The 27659-nt window shown below is 44.9% G+C and overlaps 3 protein-coding genes across 5 annotated transcripts; all 3 read left to right on the forward strand.

Moving 5' to 3' along the window:
- Window positions 1-256: 256 nt before the first annotated feature.
- LOC120449307 (organic cation transporter protein-like) lies at window positions 257-3994 on the forward strand. Its single transcript, XM_039631698.2, has 6 exons — window positions 257-1457; window positions 1521-1767; window positions 2333-2436; window positions 2497-3266; window positions 3323-3504; window positions 3566-3994. The coding sequence occupies exons 1-6, from the start codon at window positions 1210-1212 to the stop codon at window positions 3728-3730; spliced, it is 1716 nt and encodes a 571-aa protein (XP_039487632.1). The 5' UTR covers window positions 257-1209; the 3' UTR covers window positions 3731-3994.
- Window positions 3995-4696: 702 nt separating this feature from the next.
- Window positions 4697-14096, forward strand: LOC120448641 (chitin synthase chs-2). 3 transcript variants are annotated; one of them, XM_039630767.2, is made up of 10 exons: window positions 4697-5316; window positions 5379-5620; window positions 5682-5851; window positions 6290-6416; window positions 6515-6721; window positions 7971-8146; window positions 8603-9163; window positions 9978-10227; window positions 11103-12332; window positions 12647-14096. In XM_039630767.2, exons 1-10 carry the CDS (start codon window positions 5201-5203, stop codon window positions 13810-13812), a joined length of 4245 nt encoding a protein of 1414 aa, XP_039486701.1. In that variant the 5' UTR covers window positions 4697-5200; the 3' UTR covers window positions 13813-14096. The 3 variants fall into 3 exon arrangements, with proteins under 3 accessions (XP_039486701.1, XP_039486698.1, XP_039486702.1); XM_039630764.2 differs by having other exon boundaries at window positions 4699-5316; window positions 8600-9163; XM_039630768.2 differs by lacking the exons at window positions 4697-5316; window positions 5379-5620; window positions 5682-5851; ... (2 more) ...; window positions 7971-8146; window positions 8603-9163 and adding an exon at window positions 9788-9915.
- A 2100-nt stretch (window positions 14097-16196) lies between these two features.
- On the forward strand, window positions 16197-27309 carry LOC120450392 (delta-1-pyrroline-5-carboxylate synthase). The gene is made up of 12 exons (XM_039633387.1): window positions 16197-16397; window positions 20698-20862; window positions 21028-21168; window positions 21230-21337; window positions 21412-21579; window positions 21637-21825; window positions 21884-22079; window positions 22556-22797; window positions 24657-24914; window positions 25456-25681; window positions 25741-26019; window positions 26968-27309. Exons 1-12 carry the CDS (start codon window positions 16302-16304, stop codon window positions 27228-27230), a joined length of 2331 nt encoding a protein of 776 aa, XP_039489321.1. The 5' UTR covers window positions 16197-16301; the 3' UTR covers window positions 27231-27309.
- The last annotated feature ends 350 nt before the right edge of the window (window positions 27310-27659 follow it).

Here is a 27659-nt window from a genome sequence, read left to right on the forward strand (position 1 = left end):
AAAACCAACATTTTATATGGTATTGTAAGTGTTATACACGTACGAATCGTATTACTATGTAATACTGAAAAACATGTTATCAACTTGGAGAAATTGGAACTTCAGCATTATATTTAATAACTATACATATGTATGTACTTATGTTTGTAAATGTATACATTTGTATACATATTATTCGATTGTTTTGTACACTTGGTTTTGCAAGGGGGCTAACTGTCAAAAGGCTTAAACAAAAAGCATTAGTATTTAACTATTTATTTATCTACATAATTCCGTTTAGAATCGGAGCTTATCAGCTGGATGACATGCCTTTCTGCGAGATATTACAGATTTATGGCAGCCATTCAGAGGGGTTGTGTCATACATCTATCAAGCAATTACAGCGCGCCAATAATTCACGAGCTCTCACTTATTGTGGATTCGTCGAAACTTATCATTGATTTATCAATCTGGTCGGAAACCGTCCGATCGATCGAATATAGCCAGTCATTCAAGCTCTAGACTTGTTGGGTATACAGTTTCTGCTCCTCCACCTAATCATCGCATGGTCTGGTAGAGCAAACCAAGTGTAAAGTCAAGACAAACAGACACCCAAAGTCAATGGCATGGCGTTAATAGCGTAAGATAAGGCGGCCAACAGGCCAGGTCGGCCAACTTGTTGACCCAGTGGAGCAATCAGCTAACAGGCGGAAACAGCTGTTGACCACAACACACTACCCACTACCAGACACCATGTCTCGTCGTCTGAGAGATAAAACATAGCTGCGACACTGTTGATATCTATTGATTTCTGCTAACCCATATACAACCTACCGCGTTCGGATGGATGGTGGTACTCGAAGTTCTCCCATTGTTGGTAAGTGTCCGTACACACACACAGATGCATAAAGTTTCGGATTGGGGCCTGATAAGACCCCGATAAGAAGGGAATATGGAGAAGAGCAGACGGGTTAAAAATAGAAACGCGAGAGCGGCCACAATCGAAAGAGAATAATAACCAGAATCAAAACACAGCACTGTTGATGTGGTTAAGTCATTCGTTGAGTGGCACTGCTCCCAGCGAGACGCTCCAGAGCGTCTATAAATAAGCCCCAACGCTAACGAGGAAAGATCGCGGGCCGCGAGTTATAAAACACCGATTAGAAGGAGAAGTGCATCCACCACGTGGCTGGCGGGCATTTGATTGTAAAAATATATAATTCAGTCATTATGACCAGCCAGAAGGAGGGAAATGGAAGCAAGCCGACCGATCACAAGACCAATGGACATGCGGACGCGGAGGCGGCGACGGAGAAGGCTGGCGGGGATGAGGACAACTCTCTGGACGCGATTCTTGTCCGGATCGGCCAGTTCGGGCGCTATCAGATCATCAACTATGTTCTGCTCTGCGTTCCCATGCTCTTCAACGCGTTCTTCTCCATCTCCTATGTTTTCACGGCTAGTACGGTGGTACACAGGTAGGCAAAAAGGCCTTTTAATAAATTGGCTGGTCCATATCTCCAATTTCCCATTTGTCCCAGGTGTACTGTTCCGCAGTGCGATAGTCCCAGCAGTGTCTATGAGGAGGACTGGCTGGGCTTTACAATCCCATACAAGAACTCCGCCTGGGATGCCTGTCATCGGTACGCCGTCAACCTATCTGGAGCTATCACAGGATACACCGACCCATCTGGACAATACTGCCTCCAGGAGTATTTCACTAATACATCGGAGACCTGTGGACGCGACTTCAAGTTCAGGGATGAGGAAAAGACCATATCAACGGAGGTGAGTAAACAAAGATAAGGGCATTCTTAAGTTGACGGAAGTTCCGTGGGAAATATTTATTTTGATAACAAGTTGGAGGCAGATATTTTCAGAAGGCAGTAAATGAAACAGTATCAATCATTAAAACGAATATTTCTGGATTATGAATTTGCAAATTACTGGTAGGTTGTAGGTACATTTATTGCATATTTGAGTATCTATATTACTTTACACCGAAATAAACACGTACAATAAATGTACGTGAAAGAACTTGCGTACTGAAAATAAAAGGTTTTTAATTTAAAGTCTATAAAATGCGTAACTTAAAAAGACTAAAATATCCGTTTTTTGTTACCTTGGATTAAATATTTTTTTAATCAATTTTATAGTTTTGTTTAAACTAATACTTTTCTTACATATTTGTTTACTATTCAACTGATTATATAAGTGTAAAAATCTTGCCTTGGCTGGTTCGTATATATATATTTTATTTAAACATATGTATATGAATTTAGTATATAGACATACAAAATGTCGGAGACCTAATAACTAATAAAGTAACAATATTTACATTTCATCTCCACAGTTTGGAATATACTGTGAGGACGAGTGGATGCTTTCCATGGTGGGCACTATAAACAATGTGGGCCAATTCGTAGGCATACCTCTTGGAGGATACTTTGCGGATCGGTAATTAGTCCCTGTTTGGTAAGATAAATTGCAGTTTAATAACATCTACATCTACCCCAGATACGGACGACGTACCATGCTAGCTGTAGCCGGATCCTTAAGTGCTCTAATGGGCGTGATCCGTTCGCTGTCGAGCAACTACTCCATGTTCCTGGTATTCGAGTTCCTAGACATGGCCGTGGGTAGCACCCTCTTTCCAACCGCCTTCCTGCTGGCAATCGAGTTGGTTGGTCCAAAGAGGCGAGTGGCTGCGGCCACAATCATCACTATCTTCTACGCGCTGGGCGAGGCCTTCCTCGGATTCCTGGCTTCCCAAGTGCCGCACTGGCGCTGGCTGCTGCGGGTGCTTTACGCTCCGGCTGTGCTGCAGATCCTATTTTTGTGGATCTTGCCAGAGAGCGTCCGATGGCTGCTGAGTCAGGGTGCCGAGGAGAAGGCATCCAATGTGCTGCGACAGGCGGCGCGGATCAACAAGCGGCCCCTGCCGGAGGAGCAGGTGGAGGATCTCTTGAGCAGCAATCGACAAAAGCTGAGCCAGGCCAACGAGAGCCAGTATCCAATAATGCGAGCCGTGGTGTTCTTCTCGCTGCGGATAGCCAACTGTTGCCTTTGTTGGTTCACGCACACGCTGATCACCTTGGGTCTTAGCCTAAACTCTGTTAACCTGGGCGGCAACAAGTATACCAACTTCATGCTGAACGGTTTCATCCAGATCCCTGGCCTGTTGCTTCCCCTGATCATCATGGACCGAGTTGGCAGGCGCTATTCCCTCTGCGCCTCGATGTTGCTCTGTGCCATTTGCATGGGCGCCTCTGCCGCAGTGCCAGCAGGTGATGGAACACGATCTTTTTAGTTAATTGTTCTGTAGAATATAATTTTCCATTAGATAACCGCGCGGGTTCTCTGACCCTGTTCCTGATTGGAAAGCTAGCCATCACTTGTAGCTTCCAGATCTTGTACTTCTTCACCTCGGAGATCTTTCCCACCAACGTGCGAAACACCCTTTTGTCTCTCTGCTCCATGGTGGGACGCATCGGTTCCATGCTGGCCCCACAAACCCCTCTATTGGTTAGAACGGATTTACCTATTCATGTTCGAACAGCTAACTATCGGTCCTTGTCCCTTTCAGGCCAAGTACTACATATACGCCCCGCAGATCCTATTCGCCACCTTCGCCCTGATCAGTGGCTTCCTGACCCTGGCCTTTCCCGAGACGTCGGACAAGGTGCTTCCAACGACCATCGAGGAGGCGCGCGATTTGAATCAGGCCAAGCGGCGTAGGGAAGAGTCGTGATATCCGTGATATTTATGAGCAGCATTTAGCATCGTTTTTAAAATCATAGAAGCCACTTTTTTGTTTTGTTTGTGATTTTGTTTCTTTTATTATATACATACATACATAGTAATTCCAAAACAGTACATATATCTGGAGCTTATCTCCTTTCACAATTTGGGATTACATATAGGTTTAACTTTATTGCGTATGCATAGGTATCTGTGTCGATCAATGCAATTATTTATTTAAGTAATAAAATTAATTTTTACACGGATCTGGTAAGCATAGATTTCGAACTAAATGTTTTGATTAAATACGGGGCTGCAAATAAGAGTGTGTGCTAGATTTAAAAAACAAGTAATGAAGTAATGAATAATTCAATTTAATAACTCATGTAAGCATATGTAGATAAATATGTAGTTATACATTGACATATACATGAATTGTGGCGCCCCCAAACGATAGGTGGATGTACTTTTTCTGCTAGAATATATCGATTAGTATCGACACTTGTGTGTCGAAATCGGGATGGCAACCGAAAAGTATGTATTTTTAAATGGCGTTATACGAATTCAAAAATTTATGTTACTATACGATCGTCGTTTTTATTGATATATTCTTTAAATATGTAATGGGACTGTCTTACTAATTTAATTCCTTTTAAATTTATATTGCATTAGTTAAGTAAGTAAAAATATTTTCCTGGAATTATTCCTGTTATTAATGTAATTTTAATGTTATTAAATAATCCTAAAACATGAGGAAATGATGATTTCAATTAAATGATTAAAGAAAATTTCGAAATAAAAATTTGCAATAATATTCGAAATCTCTAATTGCAAGTATTTATTAACTTATTACCAATTATAAAGTGATCATATATACCACAGCATTCAAATTCTAAATTTGTTTAATATATAATATATTATGGCAATAAAAAAATACAAAAAATCAGCCTTTAAGAAACTTCATATTAATTCTGTTCATGGCGAAAAAAATTTAAAAGGGCGTGCATGTGTGCATGTAATGATCATTGAACTGATCAAACATACTTCACAAACAATTCAATGTTGTAATAAACTCGAGTAGCCCACCTGTGTCTCTGGTGTAGTTGGCTGATATCGTCGATACTAGAGAAGGCGAGTTGAGACTTTGAAGTGCCATGTCGGACAACAACCTAAACAACTATGTGTAAGCGATAGTAGGAGTGAAGAACTGAGTTCTTTGCCGGAATTATAAACACAAACAAAGCCAAACCCGCAGTGAGGTATAATAAAGGGGAACAATAGGTACCCTAAAACACGCCTCGTGTGTCATTTTATGAATGGTTAACGCTGGTGTGATTTGATTTGATGGCATTTGTAATTGCAATTATAGTCTTTGGGTCTGTGGCTTCGAAAGGTGTCTTATCGGGACTTGATGACAACTTCTGCGCCTTGCAGCGATGATATCGCAACCTTATCTCCGATCTGACGATCGCCCGATCGGATGGCCAGGTCCGGAGAATCAAATGCCGAGTGCCAATCAGTTTTGAATTGCCCATGGGACAAGACAGACATGAGCGCAGGAGACTACGAGAGCGGTGACTACTTCATGCGCAGTCGGTGGGTCCGTCCCCAATCGGGATATGATGTCACCGATAACCAATGCTTCCGACTGCTTCCAGGAAGCATCGGGACAAGCCGTCGCTATGGGATTCCTTCCAGGACCCGCCGTCCAAGAAGACTAGCGGATCCGATGCCGACTGGAAAAAGCTCCAGTTTTGCCTTAAACTGTTCAAGCTCTGCATCTACCTCCTTGTCTTCGCGGTTGTTCTTGCCACTAGCGTGTTCGCCAAGGTTGCTTATCTCTACATGGCCGGAAACACAGGTGGCACCGGGCCACGCGTGCAAGTGTGCAGCAAGTATCGTGAGTAGAGTTCAGTTATTTGTTTGATTAGCATTTCTATTGTGGTTCTTTTCCTTCCTAGTTCTCCGCCACGGCCAAGTGGAGGCGGTGCCCAGCGAGCTGGACCAAATCGCCTGGGTCTGGGCCCTGATCTTCGCCTTTGCCGCCCCCGAGCTGTTCACCTTCCTGCGCGCCCTGCGCATTTGCATGTTCAAGCGCGAGCTGCGACCCAGCGGACTGGAAGTGGGACTGGTGAGTATTTTTAATGGGGTACAGATAGGGTGGCACGATTTGAGGGAAATATGTTTACTGACATGTTCGAAGCTCTTTAGGCCGAGAAAATGACTTATCTATTTTGCTGGATGAAAACATTTTTTAATTAAATATTTGGCTTTTTATCGGTTACATAACTCGTATAATATTTTAATGTGAAATAGTTAGAGTCAAACTATAGTATTTAGCTGAAAAATATAATTTTTTCGAAGCAATTTAAATTAGCCCGATACGGACAATTATTCGTTTGATAAAAGAAATAGCTTAGCAGTATATCAGCGCTTAACAATTAAGCTGAAAATGTCACAAGATTTAAAAACCACAAGTGACGGTAGCCCCTCAAATGGCACCACCCCCTCGAGCTTTCTAGCCACCCTAACCCGGACGGAGATTGATTGATAAGCCCCCGCCAATCAGGTCACGCTCTTTGAACTCCTGCACGTCGTTGGTCTGGCCCTGCTCACCTTCACCGTGCTGCCGGCCCTGGATGTGACGCGTGGGGCGATTCTGGGCGGCTGCGTCTGCTTTGTGCCTGCCCTGCTTAGTAAGTTCTCCTTCCGACTAGAGCCCCCAGATGTTATCGGTGCCTAGGCACCGACTGACAACAATTAAATTGATTGCCTCGGCTGCTATACGTTTCAGACTTGCTGACGGGAACGCGGGTGCACTGGAGGTCGGCGGACAGCCTGGTCCTCGGGATCTCCATCCTGGCCCTGGTGGCGCAGGGCAGCGTCTTCCTGCTCTGGCCTTCGCTGAGCAACAGTCTGGAAGTTCAGCTGCTGGCCATTCCGCTGCTCCTCATCTCGTTTCGCTGGTGGGAGAACTTCGCCAACACTCACGAGGCCATCGGTATGTGCTTGCTCAATGACTGTTTCCCGACAATACGTTTATAGTTATTTACTCGTACTAGGCCCTCGTGGTATTCAAAGTCGCTTTATAAGATATCACTCAACGACTTTTAGGTTTAGTAATAATAATTATAATGGTTAGTTAATAATTCAAAGTTAGATCAAATATTTGCAAATCCATTACGTCCGAGATTTATTTTTTATATTTATATTTATAATTAATTACTATTTATGTATAGTTTATTATATAATAACTAATTTAAAGAGAGGATTAACTAGCTACTGTGGCCATCGACTCGACTTATTATAAGATCGGTAGTTATGTTAAATTTGGTGTTTAACTATAAATTTGTTTAAGAACGATAATATTAGGTTTGAATTATTTGGTGTTAGGTTAACTAATATATTTGAGGGCGGGTGGCACGAGGGAGATTTATATCTTTTATGTTTATATATTAATTTAAACATTTATATAAACATCCATATTAAACAAAGTAGAGAATGTGAAACATCATTTATAAGAAGACATTTTTGTAAATTAGTTGGACGAGTAGTAACAGGTAATTGAGAGCCGAGAAATTGTACATTAACATTCCTTAATGTTTATAGTATCTTTAATGCTTGTGATTTCAGTATTTTGTTATCGTATTCCTTTAAAGTGGCTTATATTAAAAAATTGCCAACCTTAAAAATTTAATTCAATTTAATTAAAGTCAATTGGAATAGTTTTATTTATTTAAGTTTAAAAATATATAATATATGTATAAAGTATATAACTCGTTGAATATACAATTACATAAATGTTATAATACACGTTAAAGAAAAGGGTATACTACATCGTTGAAAAGTATGTAACAAACATAAGGATGCATTTTTGGCCATATGAAGTTTATATATTCTTGATCAGGAGTCAAGTCATAGCCGAGTCGATGTGGCCATGTCCGTTTGTCCGTCCGTATGAGGGTCGAGAGCAAGGAAGTTGAGATTGAGCATGCAGACTCCAGAGACATAGACGCAGCGCAAGTTGGTTGACCCATGTTGCCGCGCCCACTCTAACGCCCATAAACCACGCAAAGCTGCCACGGTCACACTTCTTAATGTATTTTTTACAACATTTTTTAATGGTTTATTAGTCGGGGAACTCGACTATAGCTTTCTCTCTTTTTTTTTTGCATACTAGCATATTTGCTTCTTCAGGGATTTCTAAGTGTGAATGTAGACTGATTCCTCATCCTTTCCTCCTCCGGCAGCCTATATCATTCGCACCATCCGCTGTACCCGATCCCGATACCACACGTACCTCTACCTGGCGCCTCTGAAGGTGCTGGTTTTCGCGGGGATGGGCTTTATCCTGCACGGCCAGGAATTCGTGGAGTACTTCAGTCGATTCCGTGATGCTTGGCGGCCGCATCTCATCACGCTGGTGGTAAGTGCAGTCCAGTCATTAAGGCTCGAGGTTACCACTCATAAAGATAAGTAGAACATATACATACATATATGTACATACGTCTAAAAGTTAAAAATTTATTTTATAAGTAATCCTAAATATTTAGTTTTTATTATTTATTTATTCAAATGTTTGTTAAATAAATAAGGGCATATTCGGAAATAGATTTTTTTAAACACTATGAAAGCTAATATCAATGTTTTTAAATTCCAAATGATTTATTATTCTTATGCATGATTTTGCATATGATTTTGATAAAAACTTTGCTTTCCCTTTAATGTGGCATTCTTACACTGTTTTCCCTAGCGTCCACTTTCTTAAAGATTATTTATACATAATTGTAAAATCGGTTGTAAGGGAAATAAAAGAGCGGAGATATACATTTGCATTGCCTTCAGTATTTTAAATTTCCCACTTTTGGTGAACTTTCAGCAGTCTGGTGGTGACCTCGATGCGCTTATTTTAGCACAGGCGAACTTATCAATCGCAGCCCCTCCTCTCAGGACGCTGTTCACCGTCCAGTCCAGTACTAATGCGGTTTTCTACGCATTGGCGGTCCAGGTGGGCGCAGCATACCTGTGCCACATTTTCGGTAAGTTCGCCTGCAAAATCAAGATCCAGAAGTTCAGCTACGCGCTGCCCCTCAGCCTGGCAGGACCAGCCTCCATCTGCCTGGCCACCTTTCTGGCCCAGCTGCGGGCCTCGGATCCGTGCTCCCTGCACGGCCTATTGCCGGACTACCTCTCGCTTCAGGCACTGGGCCAGAGTGTGGAGGAGATGGGCCAGAAATGCCTCGACTACGCTCTCTGGCTGTGGCCGCTGTGGTGGTTGGCCCAGGTGTGGACCTGCCTGCACATCTGGCAGCCTCACAATGACAGGAACGCCCCAACCGAGAAGCTATTCGTGTGTCCCTGGTATTGCGGACTGCTGGTGGACCAGTGCTCGATGATGAACCGGCGGATTGTGGATTGGAGCGAGGAGTACTTGGCAATCAAGGTAAGCGGGGCTCGTTGCCTGCTGAAATAAGTGCGCCAAATCAGATGCGAGTCAAGTTGAGTTAATGTTAATGAATTATTGTAATCAGGCGCCTGCCTGGCATCAATCATCTCGCCAAGCTCGCAGCTTCCTGCAGCTCTTGTTCCAATCCGCGCACCCACATCCATTTTTGACTATTCCGGCGGAGGGAGCTGCCGGCACTACTGATGTGCGCTTCAAATGTCAGGCAATGTAATTAAGTTAAATGACGGGGAAACTGCAAAGTTCAGGAAATGTTTGCGTTTCGCCCTTTTGGGAAAGGGGCACGGCTGGGATGCCAGTGCTGGGATGGGTTTTCGGTGGGTGTAAACTTAATTAAAAGTGCTTCAGCTCTACTCGCATGTTTTCGGAGCCTACCCAGTATAAAGACATTAAATTAATTAAAATCAGGGCATGCGAGTTGATTTTAAGGGCATAATTTGGGGGCAAAGCGAATTATGTGCATTCGTAATAGCCTTGCTAAAATAGGCAGGCTGAATCGACCTTTAAGTCCTTCGAATCCGTGAAGTATTAATACAAATTTTCATTCTAGTTAAGATTAATCTGCTGTATTGCCAAATTCCATATACGTTGCTTAACTTGAAACGAAGTTTGAGGTTTTTCTTGTGTGCAGTTGGGTTCGGTTGCCAAATTAATGCTGGAGTCCTTGCCAAGAATTTTCGTGCTCTTGAGGCTCCGCAAATACCGCATTGGATATCTCAATAACCCACTTGGTATGCACTGCAATCATACGGAGCTTAAACTAAACCCACCTGCATCTGTTTTCTCTTGGCAGAGCGACCTAACCGCGCCGAGGGATCCTGTGGTGGCTCTGGCAGCCGACATCAATGCCAGCCGGGACATTCTAGAGGAGGACAAGGTACCGCAGCTGATAGTGTGCGCCACCATGTGGCACGAGACCGAGGACGAGATGATGGAGTTTCTCAAGTCAATTGTCCGCTTGGATGAGGATCAATGCGCCCGCCGCATGGCCAGGACGCACCTCAATGGCGGCAAGGCGGACGACGAGTACTATGAATTGGAAAGTATGTAAATGGGCCAAACTTTGCGGGTAAAGATGCTGATGCTGATGCTGATACTGCTACTGCTGCCGTTGCTGATGCAGAAGCCACTGGTGTCTTCTCCAGTCCTCACCAGCAACATTTGCATTGCACATTTAAAATGTGTCAAATGAGAAATTTATGCAGCTCGGCACGCTGTTTGCAGCTGTATTTATAGCGCTTGGCGACTTCATTTGCGCCTTTGCCAAAATGGCTTTAAGCCAAGCATCAGCAACTGTCTGCGACAACTTTATGATCTCCGCAATACCGCCCCTACATGGAGAATAAAAAAAGGCTTAAACGCAACTATTCATTTCACGTCCGTCTGTATGTCTTGCGCAATATAGTCTTTTATGCTATCCGTATTTAACTTTCCACAGAAATCTTCGTTATGCAGCATGCGTTATCATATATTTTGCTATAGCTTTCATTGTTGCTTTTGGTCGTAAAGTCTCCTAGGCCTTAGAAACATTCGGATAATTAATCAAATACAAGAGAGAACGCTATAGTCGAGTTCCCCGACTATCTGATACCCGTTACTCAGCTAGTGGAAATGCGAAGGAGAAATTTCAACACTGACAGTTTTTGGTGGTTTGTGAGCGTTAGAGTGTGCGGTAGGAAATGATTTGTGGCAAATCGAAAGAAATTTACAAGACCAACAGAAATGTAAAAAAATATCAAAATCATTTTTTAAAAGTGTGGGCGTGGCAACATGGGTCAATGTCTCTGGAGTCTGCATGCTTAATCTTAACTTTCTAGCAATGAACTTTTAGTCTACGAGTAACGGGTATAACATTGTTGTTAAATTTACAGTAAAGATTCGATGTTTCAACTTTTTTATTTTGCCTATATTTTCATAGCCAACATCTTCTTCGACGATGCATTCGTCTCGGATCCGCGTCAGTGCCAGAACAAGCGTAACCCACCCATCAACGAGTATGTGAAGACCCTAACCCGAACCATCGACAAGGCCGCCTTTGAGGTCTATGGAGTGAGCATCCGCATTAAGCCCCCTCTGAAGATCGAAACTCCCTACGGAGGCCGCTTGGTGTGGACCCTGCCAGGACGCACTAAAATGGTGGCCCACTTAAAGAACAAAGACAAGATCCGGCACAAGAAGCGCTGGTCGCAGGTCATGTACATGTACTATCTTCTGGGATATCGGATCATGGAGACGATGGAGCTGTCGCCCCGCCGCAAGGCGGTTATTGCAGAGAACACATTTATCTTGGCCCTGGACGGAGATATAGACTTCCAGCCACGGGCTGTGCAGCTGCTGATCGACCGGATGAAGGCCGTGGACGAGCTAGGAGCGGCCTGCGGTCGGATTCACCCAGTGGGAAGGGGTCCGATGGTGTGGTACCAGAGATTTGAGTACGCCATTGGACACTGGCTGCAAAAGGCGACGGAGCATGTCATTGGTTGCGTGCTCTGCAGTCCAGGATGCTTCAGTCTGTTCCGAGCCAGCGCCCTGATGGAGAACAGCGTGATGAAGCGGTACACGATGATCAGCTCGGAAGCGATGAAGATGGTGCAGTACGACCAGGGCGAGGACCGCTGGCTGTGCACGCTGCTCTTGAAGGCCGGGTCCCGGGTGGAGTACTGCGCCGCTTCGGATGCGTATACTCACGCGCCAGAGAGCTTTAACGAGTTTTACAACCAACGACGTCGTTGGGTGCCCTCCACCATAGCCAACATCTTCGATATTCTGGCGGATGCAGACACTGTGGTGAGGAAGAACAACTCCATATCAACGATGTACGTGTGGTACCAGGGAATGCTGATGATTGGAACCGTGCTGGGACCGGGCACCATATTCCTCATGATGGTGGGAGCCTTGGTGGCCGTGTTTTCCATTGACATCTGGACCGCTTTCCTCTGGAACTTCTTTCCCATCCTCTTTTTCATTCTGGCCTGTGTCTACCTTAAACAGAAGTTTCAACTGCTGATAGCATTCGTCATAAGCTCTATTTACTGCCTGGTCATGATGGCAGTCCTAATCGGCATCATTGTCCAGATGCTGGAGGACGGACCATTGGCTCCTGCATCGCTGTTCTTCCTGCTCGTAGCTGTCCAGATTACAATTGCAGGTAAGGCATAAACCTATGTAGAACTTGGAAGATAAAGCTTTTATGTTCTTATATTAATTGTCTATTGATCACACAAAAGTAAAGTACTACGCCCAGAGCTGACTAATATGCATTGTTATACCCGTTACTCGTTTACTGTTTTGATATTTTATTATCTTTCTATAAGTATTTTTTAGAAATTCGAATTAGAAATTTTGGTTTCGATCTGCCGAACATATTTTTGCCACGTCCACCCTAACGCCCACAAACCGCCCAAAAACTGGTCTGGTAAATTCAAAGTTCTTAAATCTGACTGTCGTTTCCCGGTTTTCCAGGCTTTATGCATCCGCAGGAGTTCTGGGCGTTGCTTTGCGGGGTCATCTACTACATCACCATCCCTTCGATGTACATGCTGCTCATGATCTTTTCTGTGTTCAACATGAACGATGTTTCGTGGGGCACTCGGGAGGCGCCAGTGCTCAAGGACGACGGCAAGGACGCAACCGATGAAGCGGATAATTACCTTCCAGGCTGGCTAAATGATCCGCTATTGATCGACTCGGAGCTGGGCGAAGTATCGTTAATGGAGCAGAGATTCTGGAAGGATTTGATCAAGCAGTATCTGAAGCCGCTGGAACTGAGTAGGGAGCAGAAGCAGGCGATGGCCGACGGACTTAAGGAGCTGAGAAACATGATCGCCTTTGCCTTTGTGATGGTGAATGCGATCTTTGTGCTCATTGTGTTCCTGCTGCAGCTGAAGAAGGAGTTCCTGCACCTCAATTGGCCCATTGATCCCACAGACTTTGTGTCCTTCGACCGGGACAACCTGATGGTTGGCATCTACAGACAGTACAAAGAACTGGATCCAATTGGCCTGTGCTTTGTGATTTTCTTTGGACTGATCCTTATTATCCAGTTCCTGGCGATGTTCTTCCACCGCTTTGCTACCCTGTGCCAGCTGCTGGCCACCACCCAGGTGGATTGGTTTCGAACCGGAGGTCAGTTTACTGATGAGGATGCCGCCACCGAGCTGAAGGGCAGTGCTGTCAGTATAGCACGGAATTTGCAGCGACCCAAGAGGCTCTTCGACGACGACGAGGTCGCGAACCCTCACTACGACGAGGTGATGATGGATTCCTTGGAAGGAGAGCACAGGGAGAGCGTGGTGCGCCGGCAGACGATCTTTCGGCTTCACGAGACCCGGGACAAGCAGCACAGCGACTACAGCAATCTGGTGTTCAACTTTGAACGCCGTTTCTTCGGAGACGACGAGCTGAACCTCAAGAACCTGGCACTCAACCGAAAGTCAGTAAAGCTCCTGCAGGCACGTCGCTCGGCGGCCAAGGTCAATGCAGCGGCCACGCCCGAGGGCACGCCGACTCCGAAGGCTGGAAAGCGTCCGCCTCTGGTGCCGTTGGCCAAGAAGGTGAGCTTTACAACCTCAAACCAGAACAGCATGGCCTTCTACGACAACGGCGGATACGAGCAGACCGAGTTCTAGAAAGGATCGAGCAGATGACCCAAGTATTAGTCAGAGAATCTTGTAAAGTACTAATGTACATATCTAGGTGTTATCCACTCTGGACTCTTTAAACATCTTACATTTCTTATCCGTACATACCCACATTAATCGATACCCTAATTAATATGTATACGGTTCAAAGCCATCAAAACACCCTTTATATTTGTATATCCTTATGCGATTATATAATCGAATCCCCAAGTTTCTGGGTGGCATAAAAAATATAATTAATTGCATTTAACTGTAGTGGCAGAGGCACCCAAGTCTACTTCCCTTCTAACTGAAGACATCTCATTAGCATAATTACCAGTTGCAGTCGACGGCAATGCAGGGAGGTGGGCGAGGAGCAGGGCAGAGGAGGGGCTACTTCATTCATCAATGTCGGGGCAACGCTTAGAGTTAAGTGCTCGTGGTGGCGATGCGCTTTTTGCTTGGAAAGTTCTTGCTCCTCTTCGTTACAAAATGCAAATCAAAGTGTGATTAGCTTGGATTTGGTGAAGTTTCTGCAGCAATGCACAAGTTCCCTCTTCCCTCAGCCGCGCCCATTTGATGCTGGTGTGTGTGCGCGAGGGCGTGGCAAGGTGTCAGCGTAAGTGTTTTGTAAGTGAATTTTTTCACTGCCTGCGCAAAGAAGGCGCAAAGGGGCAGACGAGCAAGTGCGGAAGAAGAGTCCTATCACCAAGGACTGGCAGGACTTACTTTAGCAATGCGCATACATTAGGGATTGAAGGTAAGGAACGGAACCAGGAGCAGTACCAGCAGACGGGACTAACTTTGGCTTACTAAGTGAAAAAACCCAAGATTGCAGGGTTCGAATGCACGGCGAAGGAAGCGGCTAAGTAATGAATTTGGTTGGTCAAACGGAAGGTATACATCGATTCGATGGCGTACCGATGTTCATGAAGTTGTGCACAACTTTGTTGGTTTTTTAGCAGTTGCCGAATAAGGTGTTTCAGAACCGGATTTCGGGTATTATTTAATTGGAAAACTCTTTAAAAGCGCGCTGAAATGCATTCAGCCAGATAAAACAGTTACAACAACCAGATATTTTCATATTAATTTGAAACAATTCCTGAGTTGAATAGTTTCAAACTACCCAGTGGCAAAGGAAGGCTTAAAATAAGGACAAAATCAGCTAAGATTTATGACAAAACTGAACTACATCATTTCGCTTGGCGCTACAGCTATTTTAAGCATTCCTGTGACCAGCTTGGCGTATGCGTGATGTTCTCACCTTTTTACCCGCATATAAATTGAGACTGTTCTGTCGACCTGGGGTCGTTGGTGCAACAAACATATCCCAGATCCAGTAATAAACAATGTCACAATTCAATTTAAAAACTTGTGCCAGTTTTTGTGGGGTTTAAGAAAGGGGGGAAATAATTTTGAACTTATCTGACCCCAGGCAGCCCTACCCAAAACAATCCAGAGCACTAACCCCGCCGCTCCAGAAGCCTGTTGCATTTGGCATTGTACTTTATGGCTTTTCTATGCATTGCAATGGCAATCGAGGACAATGCACAGGACACGGGACTCAGGAACCGACGGGACACAACTATGCAGGGTCCGCAAACAGCTGCAACAAAACTTTTTAATGTCACTTAATTATGAAAATAATTCTGCGTCCGGGTGTCAGTCGGGCTGGCTTTTAGTTCAGACTTGTTTCTGCTGTTTACCGGATCCATTCCGGACATTCTGAGTTAGAAGAGCCCTCATTTCCCGGGTCATCTGACCGTCGATTCACTTATTATTGGTGTTGGAAAATAAATGCCTTTTGAAATTAATTTAATAAAGGCTGCACAATGTGCTCTGATTATGCGCTCGTTGAAATTCTGTGTATGTCAATTTGCGGGCACAAGGTCAGGGGCTTTCCATCGAAGTAAACAAGTTGACAATTCCAGCAGTTAATAAATATTTGTAACGTCCTGTTTTGTATAAGTATTTTTTCACTGCTAGAGCTTTGTTTGATTGGCAGAGATACTTGATGGTATGCTTCACTGTGAAAAACACCAAGTTGCATTTCCGTTGAAGTGGAGGCCCATCAATGATTGACTGTATCAAGGGGTTTTCGTGTGATACCTTGCATCGTCACTACTCCATTGCACTGCACTAATGACCTGACAAACACCCATTCGCCAGATAAGCCCACTTTCCGCTGCCTGCTCCAATTGAAAAGGCCAGCACTCTCCCCTGTTCAATGTTTGTCCCAGTCCGAGCAACCGGAGAGTGATAGCTGCTTGACTGATAACATTTTGGGAGAGTCCGCCGAACACAAACTTTTAATCGCAATCGCAATGAACACTTACAATTACACATGTTTGCCCCACATTATCTCTTCCAGTGACCAAGGCGGTCAGTCCGTTGGTTCGCCTCAGTAGAAATCGTCGGGCTTTACGGTGCGGTACCTTGTGCGTTCCGTGATTTGTTATAGCGCTTTAATAATACCTTCCCCTAACTCCATTCCCGGAATGCTGCGAAACAGTTTTTACCTGGCCCAGAGCCTCCGAAACGGCTTTTCCAGAATCGCCTGGCGAGCGGTCAGCTCCCACGGACCCCGGCAGCCAGTGAGTGAGGTTTATATAACCGCAGTGCGGTGACAGTGATTTTACGATCTAATGCTACGTCTGGTGCCGATGGAAAAGTTCTTAAATGCAAAGTCCGTCTCGGTTTCGACCTAGTGTGATGGGACCTTTGGATGATGATCAATCCTTATCAGTTCTTTGTGTTTCGGTCAGGAGAATCATTTGTGCAGCGGCGAAACTGATTAGAAAACGGTTCAGAGTGGGAGTTATTGTAGACATGGATAATTGATAGGACTGTTTATTTTGTTTTAAGCTTAGCTTACAACAAAGACTGCATATAAAATAGAGAGTTTCTGATCTGATCAAAATATGTATATTTGAACATTCCTTTCAGGCCCACCCTATTAAACACAAATACACATGAATACACAAAGTATAATATATTTTAAAAGCTATTAAAAAATTGACAGTATATTGACCGATAAGCGTCGATTAATGTTCATTTCAGCGAAGAATTTATGACTGCCCGAGTCATGACTACTGAACGTGAAGACATTGTCAAGGGGCTTCTGGCTCCCCAGATACACCGAACCCATGGCTTTATACTGATGAGCAACAAGGGGCTCTTCTCAGTCTAGTACTTTGTTTTGATTGCATAAGCTCTTCAACAGCTTCTGCTGATTGGAGAGATACGTATGCCTCCTTGCTGAACTTTTCCTTTACCCTTATGCCTAATCAAAGCCCAAATATAAGCAGCAAAAAACTTTCGTGGGATTTTACTTTAAGTTCTTTATGATCGACCGACAACAGATTGAAAGGGTTTCGGAGTAACCCTAAATCAGGCCATAAACTGGGCTAAATGGGCCATCAAAAGCGGGGAGTCCGGCTAATTGAATGAGCATTGGGCAAAGGCCTCCCACTCATCGGAGCTGTAAATCATTTACAGTTTCGGTTTGATTTCCACTGACATGAAAACCAGGCGAAAGTTGTGTTGTGCAGACTGAGAAAAGTGCCCGACAAGCTGATAAAATGTTATCACAGCTTGACATCTGCTGAACCGTGCATGACTATTGGGTCCGAAGATGCAAAGACGTGTTCAAATAAATTCGAAAAGTGTAAATATTGTATTTGCAAGGGAAATGAGAAGTTGGGTGGCCCCACAATAAACCTAAATTCCCTTTAAATAAGCAACAACACTGGTGAGGCTTGCCCTGAAGCAAGGACTTCCCCCGGGTTACCCCTTCCTTACACGTCGCATATGCATATGTCCGACATCAGGCCCAGCCTTTGACACTCAAAACGATTTGCCTAGGTCAGGGTCGTAGGGCACCCTTTTTTCCGCCACCCAGCCGCCCATCCACACAGACACCCAGCCACCCCTTCCATTCGACACCATTCCCATGCGGCGCCACCTCCCCGTTGACTCACTTCATTTTGACACGTGTTGGCAGTTATGGCGCCTATGGTCCTGGTCTCGACTCTCTTTCAATCTGTGCGTGTGTGAGGCACATCATAAAAAGTCTACTTGAGAAAGCCGACTATGAGACACCCTGCACTCGATTCGTGTGAACAATGTCGGTGTCTCCACTATCAGATGCGACCACTAGCCAGTTCTGCTAGCTCATCCAAACACTAAAGCATATATTTCGAAAAGTTTTCCAATTGCATTAAAGTTTTGGCAGCTGGGTGATACAGGAAACATAAGTGTTTTTATAGTCTAGACTTCTGATGCTCTCAAGAATGCCAATGCCATTCTTTTAGCATTCGCACCCATTTGGCATACCCATTTACACAATATTTAGTGGGTATAGGAATTGCTTAGAAGCGGTTTCTCAAAATCCAGTTAGGAATAACGTGCACATTAAGTTAAATGAAAGCGTATATTTTCCCAATGCATTTGTCAATGTAGCGATTTCAAAGAATGAAAGTGTGTGTTCGGGGTCCACCCTCCTGTACTTTATTACCCATTAGTGAGCTGTATAAGTTGTATTTTCTACTTCCAGGACTGTGATGGCACATAAAGTACAATTAATATTTACATTGCAGTCAATTAATGGTAATATTATAACTAAATGAGGAAGAGGACTTAACCTTTTACTTCAACTTAATAATGGATTGCCACTGGGGCAAAGTTTATATTATTGTGATACGTTGACGTTGACATACGACCACGGGCCTAGCCTCAAGACTCTCCGCATTGTATCTCCCAAAATCTGCATACTCTTTAGGTAATAAGTATGCAAATATAGTTCATTTTACTTGTCATTGGTTAGCAGTCGTTATTTATGAACTTTTAAAATAACTCATAAAACTTTGTTTTGGATCAAACACTTCTCGTTAAACTATTCCGTTGTTGTATAAATTCTCTCGCTTCTGATACACCCTTCTACTGTACGAGAACCAGGTATAAGTAAAACACAAAATTCCGTGTAAACATGAAGCACTGGGAAACATGCGTGAAGCCCATCAGAAATGGCAGCCCGCGAAGGGGGCGACACCGTGTCAGGGGATCCACTAACATCATTGCCGAACATCTGTCGAGGGCTGCGAGAGATCGTCAAGGTTGGGCCGGACTGTAGATAAGTATAAAGTCTGCGAGGAGCCACAACTCATGTGTGTGGCAGAACCAGCAGTAATTGCTCAGTAATTACACGGACTGTCATCGCATTTGACAGGCCTCAGACACGGGACAGAAGGAAGCAGAAGATGGGGCAGTAGATTCCGGTCACTATCTGCACTTCGATTAGAAAACAATCGAAATGGGAGCTGAGGCCGAGGCGACTTCTGACCTTCGACTAATTGCATTTGGTATCACGCATACGCCATGAGAGCCGGCAAAACAAAATTGGTTTTCAGCCAGACGCAGTCGTAAAATTTATTGGTCGCTTTGCTTTAGGATTTCGTTGCGATAGTGATAAAAGGTTGTTACTTGATAAGACATGGGCGAACAATTAAACGAAGTTAAAAACAGAGCATTCGTGATTGTCGACGTTTGCTTTTATTGAGCTGCATTTGACACTTGCCGTCAGAATTGTCTGACGAACATAACGAAATCAAAATATTTACGCCTCAATTTAAGTTGATTTTTTCTGAAATAATTGGCACGACAAACGCGACGAGTTCTACGTACAAAAAGCCCCCATTCGATGTTATTGCGCCTGAAAGGCAATCAAAGCCACCGCCCAAACAAACCGATGGAGCTGGGGCGAAAAAAGAAAGAAAAGCTAATAAAAATACTTTTGATTGATGGACGAGCGAAGTGGAATGATGAGCTGCAGCTGTTGGGGTAGAAAAAACAAATTCGCTGTTTACTCGCTTGTTTTCTGAGCAGTTATCTCTTTAACGCGCTAATCTTATCCTCTTTCTGTACTCTTTTGGAACGGGTATATTCTTATTGTTTACAAAATCGACTTCTTCTTATTTACTTTATAATAATATATTCATGGAATGTATAGTCATGGAGCTTAAAATCCGATTTCCGTCGTAAATATTTGTCAACAATTTCGCGAAAAAATAGAAAATATTTAATTTTTCCACTAATCAATCAGATCAGAATGATGTTCAAAAGTTTGAGTTAACGGGTAAACCCCTTCTATTAAAAACCTTCGTGTTTAAGATATGATTATGTAGTGATGATAGGATTCTGGAATTGTGCAATTTAATTAAAACAAAAGAGAACTGTAGTCGAGTTCCCCAACTGTAAGATATTATTTACTCACCTAGTGTGTAAGTGCGAACTAGAAATTTCAATATTTTCCGGTATATAAGGTATTCCGAAAAAAAAAAAAAATAAAAAAAGCAAAAGATTTAAAATGTTTTTAAAAGTGTGGGCGTGGCTACTTTGGGCGGCTTGTGGGCGTTGGAGTGGACTTTCTAGCTTATATATAGCTCCTGAGATTTCGACGTTCATACGGACGGGCAGACAGACGGACGGACATGCCCAGATCGACTCGGCTTTTCATCCTGACCGTCGAAATATATATACTTTATATGGTCGGAAACGCTTCCTACCTGTTACATACTTTTCAACAAACTGACTTCTGAAACACATGCCGCTGGCTAAAAACCCCATTAACACACAACGATTATTAGAAAACCAAATAGAGCCACAGGGGAAAGTCCCTGCGCGTGTATTGCAGTTTTCAGTTTAGTTGATTACGAACTGATTAGGTGCATTCAACGGGGACTGTTTAATTAATTGGATTGCCATTTATGCCTCGATTTGTTGTTTTTATGGCTTGCTCTGTTGCGTCGCAATTTATGACTTCATTCGGCTCGATTGAGGCGATAAGACTACTGTTTGGCCCTGACGAAGTTGCCTAATGTTTTCGACATGTTTCAGCTGGTGTCGCCGGAGCGGCGCTTGGAAAAGGCGCATCCCACCTTCACGGAAAGGAGTCAGTTGAAGTACGCCCGGAGGCTGGTGGTAAAGTTGGGCAGCGCAGTTATTACACGAGAGGACAACCATGGACTAGCCCTCGGACGACTGGCGTCTATTGTGGAGCAAGTAAGGTTTTAAAATCTGTTTCATCTTTACTTTAAGCAACAACTAACCTATTTTTATAACACTGGCTCGAAGTCACATATTAATATATATTAATATATTAGTTTTTTGGTAATCGGAAATGAAATTGTTCTTCATGTTATGTTTTTTCACCAAACAACTCAAAAGGTTGCCGAGTGCCATTTGGAGGGACGTGAGGTGATGATGGTCACCAGTGGAGCGGTGGCCTTTGGAAAGCAGAAGCTCGCCCAGGAGCTGCTCATGTCCCTGTCCATGCGCGAGACCCTGAACCCAAAGGATAGCAAAGAGGTATCTGTTGAAATTAGCCAAGCTTGAGCGTGTACTCACATGCTTTGCTATCCCAAATTAGTTCGACGGTGCCACGCTGGAGCCGCGAGCGGCGGCTGCGGTGGGTCAGTCGGGTCTGATGTCCCTCTACGATGCGATGTTTGCCCAGTACGGCGTCAAAATAGCCCAAGTAAGCCCTGAATCACATCTAGCAGCTAATTAGAACACACAGATTTAAACGAGATGATGGCCGTTTGGGTTTAGGTACTGGTGACCAAGCCGGACTTCTACAACGAGGAGACACGCAACAATCTCTTCTGCACGCTCTCCGAATTAATTAGCCTTAATATTGTGCCAATCATAAATACTAACGACGCCGTCTCCCCACCGATGTTCATACGTGACGACGAGCCAGCCGGCGGAGCCAGGAGGGTGAGTTGGATGTTGGAGTGAAGAGATGCCTTCGTGTTACGAGGTCCTTTGTTTCAGGGTATTCCCATTAAGGACAACGACAGCTTGTCTGCCATGCTAGCCGCCGAGGTGCAGGCGGATCTGCTAATCCTGATGTCGGACGTCGATGGTATCTACAATAAGCCGCCGTGGGAGGATGGGGCCAAGCTGATGCACACCTACACCAGCGACGACAGCAACAGCATCGAGTTTGGAAAAAAGTCAAAGGTAATCCAGCCTCGTCCTCTGTGTTCTTAACCTTAACCACTTATCTGAACACCCACAGGTGGGTACCGGCGGCATGGACTCCAAGGTGAAGGCGGCCACCTGGGCCCTGGACCGTGGTGTCAGCGTGGTCATCTGTAACGGAATGCAGGAGAAGGCCATCAAGACCATAATTGGCGGCCGGAAGGTGGGCACCTTCTTCACGGAGGCCACCGAGAGCGCCAATGCAGTGCCCGTCGAGGTGATGGCCGAGAACGGTGAGTGGACCGCAGGACAAATGGCTTATGGGGCGAAAGGATAATGACGGAGAATGATGTGGCCAGACAATGACAAAACCTCTTTTCAAGGGCTTTCTGCTCTCAAGTAAAGCGCATAATTAGCGGTTTTGCAAACGGGCTTCCAACCACATCGATGGCCAATCATCCGAAACGGAGGCCGGATCCAACTCATACAGATAGTAACGTTTAGTGGCGTCCCAGTTGCAGGATAGTGAGGGAGAGGGTCATTAGAAGGCCAAAAGAAAGGATGTAGCGGTGGTGGCAAAAGAGGAAAGTGGGTCAGCCAGAACTGGATTTGCTGGAGAATCCTAGGTGGTGCTGTTGCTATTTCGAGTCGGGCCAAATTAATTTAATTGTTATTAAGGCTAACTGCAGCAGCTGTGCGAAAGTGCCTGTTAATTAGGCGGATGCAACTTGTTGTCCCAGACTTAACCCCATATTCTTCTATTTTTTAGCGCGAACCGGGAGTCGCCAGATGCAGGCCCTCACGCCCGCTCAGAGAGCCAGTGCTGTCAACACCTTGGCCGACCTGCTGGTGAGCCGCGAGAAGTTTATCCTGGACGCCAACGCCAAGGACTTGGCCGAGGCCCAGAAGAGCGGACTGGCCAAGCCGCTGCTATCGCGTCTCTCACTCAACCCGGCCAAGCTGAAGAACCTTTCCGTTGGCCTGAAGCAAATCGCCGAGGACAGTCACAAGGTAGGAGAACTTAATTACTGGCCACTTTCCAGAGTAGTGGCCAAGGAACTTGCCCTGCACCTGGCCCTGAGTTCGAGCAAATTGCATTGGTTGCAGTGTCGAAAAGTCAGCCCCAAATTGAGTTAACCCCGGGCTGGGATTTGTCTGCCTGCAAGATGGCAAAAAGGCAAACTGGTAAAATGGCCATTTCTTGAGCTGCAACAAAGGCGGACTTGGGGAGCCATATGCAGTTTTCAAACCTTAACAGCATTATGAAATCTCCGAGCAATTTTACACTTCAACAAAAATTGACACCCCAGTCAGAAGCGATGCTCGACTTGCTGGTGACCTAGCCAATCCACCCGGGAAGTAGCCACCGGAGCAGCCTTAAATGCCCGGAAATTTTCGGGATGGGCGGCAGCTAAGTAAGTGGAAGATAAAAGACAGTTTCTTGTATGCGCACTCGTTTGGTGTCTTGCCAGTGACATTAGCCCGCATCCTGGTCCTGGCCCTCACCCTGCCCTTATTCTCTTTTAGTGCAGACTGAGTTGATCGAATATCGCTTGGGAGGTATGGGGCTTGGGGGTCCGGGGGATTGCGTTTGGTCCTCCCAAGCCAACCGTTTTATTGGATGTGATTGTGCGGAAACGCAGAAAGTTTTCCTTCATGTTTTTCTCTAGAAAAAAAAGTTTTTCCGTTCAGGGCAGGGGTGGGTCGTGGAGCTGGGACATGAGTTTATTGTAAAAATGGCAGGCGAAATTGTGACACAAAATGGCGGCAGCGTGAAAAATCATAAAAAGGCGAGCGCACACACACTCATACAGAAACGGGCTGGGAATACTGAAAAACCATAACGCACTCAATAAATGTCGCTCGGATGGCGAAAAGTGTTGTTTGTTTTTTGTCCCCCTTTTTGTCCTTTTTTTATTCTGCGACAAACAAATGCCACGGACATTGTTTGGCCTCTGGTCCACAGAAGCCTTCGAAAGTTGGTGATAGGTGAGTGTCCTGGCAGTGCTTCAGTTTTCAATTACACGGGCTACTTACGCATCGCATGAAAAGTTTTAAAGCTCTATAAATTCTGAATAATTGAATAGTGTTAGGACCGGACATTTTGGAAATACTGAATTTACTTAGTGAAATTGCCTTATACTCATTTTTCAATTTTCAGTGAGGATTCTCATAAAGCTGTATTCCCAGCATATTTCAGGTCTCCAAAACCTCGTTCAACCTTTGCTTGGATACTTCTACTTAGCTTGGCCCCTCTAAATAAGCTCTGACTTATCCAATTGTCCTTTGCAAATTTTATTTAAAGTTTGATGTCCTGCAATGCCGGAGTCAATAATAATGGCCATACAGCCAAATTTACCCAGCACCCGAATCGAGTTTAACGACTAAGCAAGCGCTGGAGGACGTCTCCATTCTACGTAACTACGTAAACAGGGCCAGCCAAACTGGTGTTAGCAGACGTCCAGCCCAGACCAACCCGCAATCTTTTTATGTTATCTGCAGCCAATTTTCTAGAGATTTTTCAGGCAGGCAGGAGGTGGAAGGGCGCTCTCAAGGGGCGGGTCAGCAAAAGTGCGGGGGCGTTGGACAGCAGGCTATTAAAAATAAATAAAGATTACGTCGCGCTGAGCGACTTGATTTATGTAACGCCTCAAAATGGACGCCGGGGAATCGAGATGCTGTGGGAGGAGAAGCCTTCCGGTTCCCCTTGCGAATGAAACTGTCGCATAAATATCGAGTTATTTTTATGGCCCGTTCCCACATGGCGTATGCGTTATGCTGACTTGTGAATTGCCTTTCACACCCCTTTCTCCACCCCAATAATAATTTATATCCCTCATTCAGTATCTCATTCGGACTTTCTTTTGCAGAATGTTGGGCGTGTCCTGCGACGCACCCGCCTTGCGGATCAGCTGGAGCTCAAACAGGTTACCGTTCCCATAGGCGTCCTGCTGGTCATCTTTGAATCCCGTCCAGACTCGCTGCCTCAGGTGGCCGCCTTGGCAATGGCCTCAGCCAACGGACTGTTACTGAAGGGCGGCAAGGAGGCAGCGCACAGCAACAAGGCTCTGATGGAACTGGTCAAGGAGGCGCTGGCCACCGTGGGAGCGGAGCACGCCGTGTCACTAGTGAGTTTAATTTGGATTAGGACAGTTTAAGCTTAAAACAAGAGAAAACGCTATAGTTGAGTTCTCCCCTTATCTGGTACTTGTTTATTATCTAGTGGAAGTGAGAAAAAACTATAATACCGAAAGTTTTTGGCGGTTTGTGGGCTCTAGAGTGTTCGAGAAAAATATACTAAAGACTAACAAATAGGTGCAAACATTGGTCAACAAACTTGCGCTGCGTCTATGTCTCTGGAGTCTGCATGCTTAATCTTAACTTTCTAGCATTTATAGTTCCTGAGATCTCGACGTTTATACGGACGGACAGACCAGATCGACTCGGCTATAGATCATTATAAAGAATATATATACTTCATATGGTCGAAAACGCTTCATCCTGCCTGTTACATACTTTTCAACAAATCAACTCTACGAGTAACGGGTTACCAGTAACTATTAGTGAAGAAAGGCGTGTACAGCAATACACACCATGTTCCACGTTTGTCTCATATTTCAATTAACAAAACCTTTTCACGAGATTATTATATTTATTTCTCCATTAAAGGTTTCCACGCGCGAGGAGATCAGCGATCTGCTGTCCATGGAGAACCACATCGACTTGATCATCCCGCGCGGCTCCTCCGACTTGGTGCGCAGCATACAGCAGCAGTCGCTGCACATCCCCGTTCTGGGCCACGCCGAAGGTGTCTGCCACGTATATATCGATCGGGATGCGGATCTGCAAAAGGCCCTGCGCATTGCACGTGACGCCAAGTGCGACTATCCGGCTGGTACGCAACCAACCACTCAATTCACCCATAAAGCCAGCTCTAGATGTCCTTCGTTTCAGCCTGCAACGCCATGGAGACCCTGCTGATCCACGAGGACCTGATGAGTGGCGCAATCTTCGGCGATGTCTGCAACATGCTGAAACGTGAGGGCGTCAAAATCTATGCCGGACCCCGGCTGAACCAGCAGCTGACCTTTGGCCCGCCGGCGGCCAAGAGCCTGAAGCACGAGTACGGAGCCCTCGAGTGCTGCATAGAGGTGGTGCCCAGTCTGGACGAGGCCATTAATCATATCCATACGTACGGCAGCAGCCACACGGATGTCATTGTTACGGAAAATGGTAACGAAATGTTGGAAAATTGAAAATTAATTTCGATTGCCGGCAATCGAAGTTGAAAAATGGTCTTTCCCTTTGCAAGTCCCCCTCCCCCCATATTTAGCCCTTGTTGCGCTCAATCCCTTTCGATTTGATTTGCGCTTTGTGGGGTAATGAGAATTGCAAACGGCTGGCGGGCTGTTCATCATAATGTCTTTTCCTGCATGTGACTCGAATTGGCTAACTGCGTGGTAGTAGGTAGAATGTCTAATTTTTGTATGTGAAAAGGTTGACTTTTTAACTACTAAAATTACATTTGGAAATCTATTTATATCTATAGGACATACACGAGTGCACAGGGTTTCTGTAAAAATGTAATAATGTTTCCTATAAGTAATACAATAACACATTATTCACAAAATAATATAACACAAAATTCCTTAGTGTACCCGCTTTTAATAACTTCCTTTGAATTTTTATTATTTTTGATCACAATGTGCAATGTAATAGCTCAAAGTTATGTAACGCACGCCAGTGCTAAATTCACATTTCATTTTGTTTTTTTTTTTTTGAATTTTTTTTTGAATTGAAGTGCGTACTTAAAAGTACATTTTTGTACGGGTAATGGCATGACCACTTCATACCGTTACCAGTAATTCAATTTGGCCCTCAATGCCAAGCAACCATGCACTTCTCCAGCCGGTCAGCCATTCCAACTTGAAACCGTAACCAAAGCCAAATCCTAATACAAGTCGGGCAAGTTTAACGTGCAAACTTTTGCATGCATGCAGTCTCAGCAAGTCCCCATTCCGCGCAGCTCACCACGACAAATTTAAATCATTTGGGAAATTAATTTTATTCAACACTTATTCCCTGCCGCACTGCCACACGTCCTAGTGCAGTAGTGCCACAATTTGTGCAGTTTCTAAATTTCCACACACATTCTCCCCCACTTTCCATATCCATTTGCAGATGCGGCGGCCAAGCAGTTTTTGGGCAGCGTGGACAGCGCATGTGTGTTCCACAACGCCAGCTCCCGGTTCGCGGACGGCTTCCGGTTCGGCCTTGGCGCCGAGGTGGGCATCTCCACCGCCCGGATCCACGCCCGCGGGCCAGTGGGCGTGGAGGGGCTGCTGACCACCAAGTGGATTCTCGAGGGGCAGGACCACGCCGCCGCCGACTTCGCTGAGGGAGGTGGCCGCACGTGGCTGCACGAGACCCTGCCGCTGGATTAAATCACCTTAAACTGAATTGTACTTAGATGTAGCATACGGAATCGCGTTCCGAAGTAGATTGTTATTTCGTCATCTTTAAGAGGAGTGCATTTTGAGCGAAGGGTAATTACTTGGGGAAAGGTGTATACGGATACGGATCTGGAAGTGGATGAAGACGGCGATGTGCAGCTCCGATGACAGCTGCCGTCGTGGCCACATGGGATATATTAATTTGAGTGAAAAATATTTGCCGAGACAACTTGTGTAATTAATAAAGTGAGAGGAGAAAACAGGGGGGGGGAGGTTTATAAAACTGTCAGCCCTTGTCTTGGGCCCGCAAAGTTTTTAGCGAAAGTTCCGCCCCGCAGATGGAGGATAAAAGAAAATAAAATTAACTGAAAGAAAGATGGAGGAATTTTGCTTTAAGTTTCAATCTTTCGCGTGTATTTT

The sequence above is a fragment of the Drosophila santomea genome, chromosome 3L, assembly GCF_016746245.2.
Source record: "Drosophila santomea strain STO CAGO 1482 chromosome 3L, Prin_Dsan_1.1, whole genome shotgun sequence".
Lineage (NCBI taxonomy): Eukaryota > Metazoa > Arthropoda > Insecta > Diptera > Drosophilidae > Drosophila > Drosophila santomea.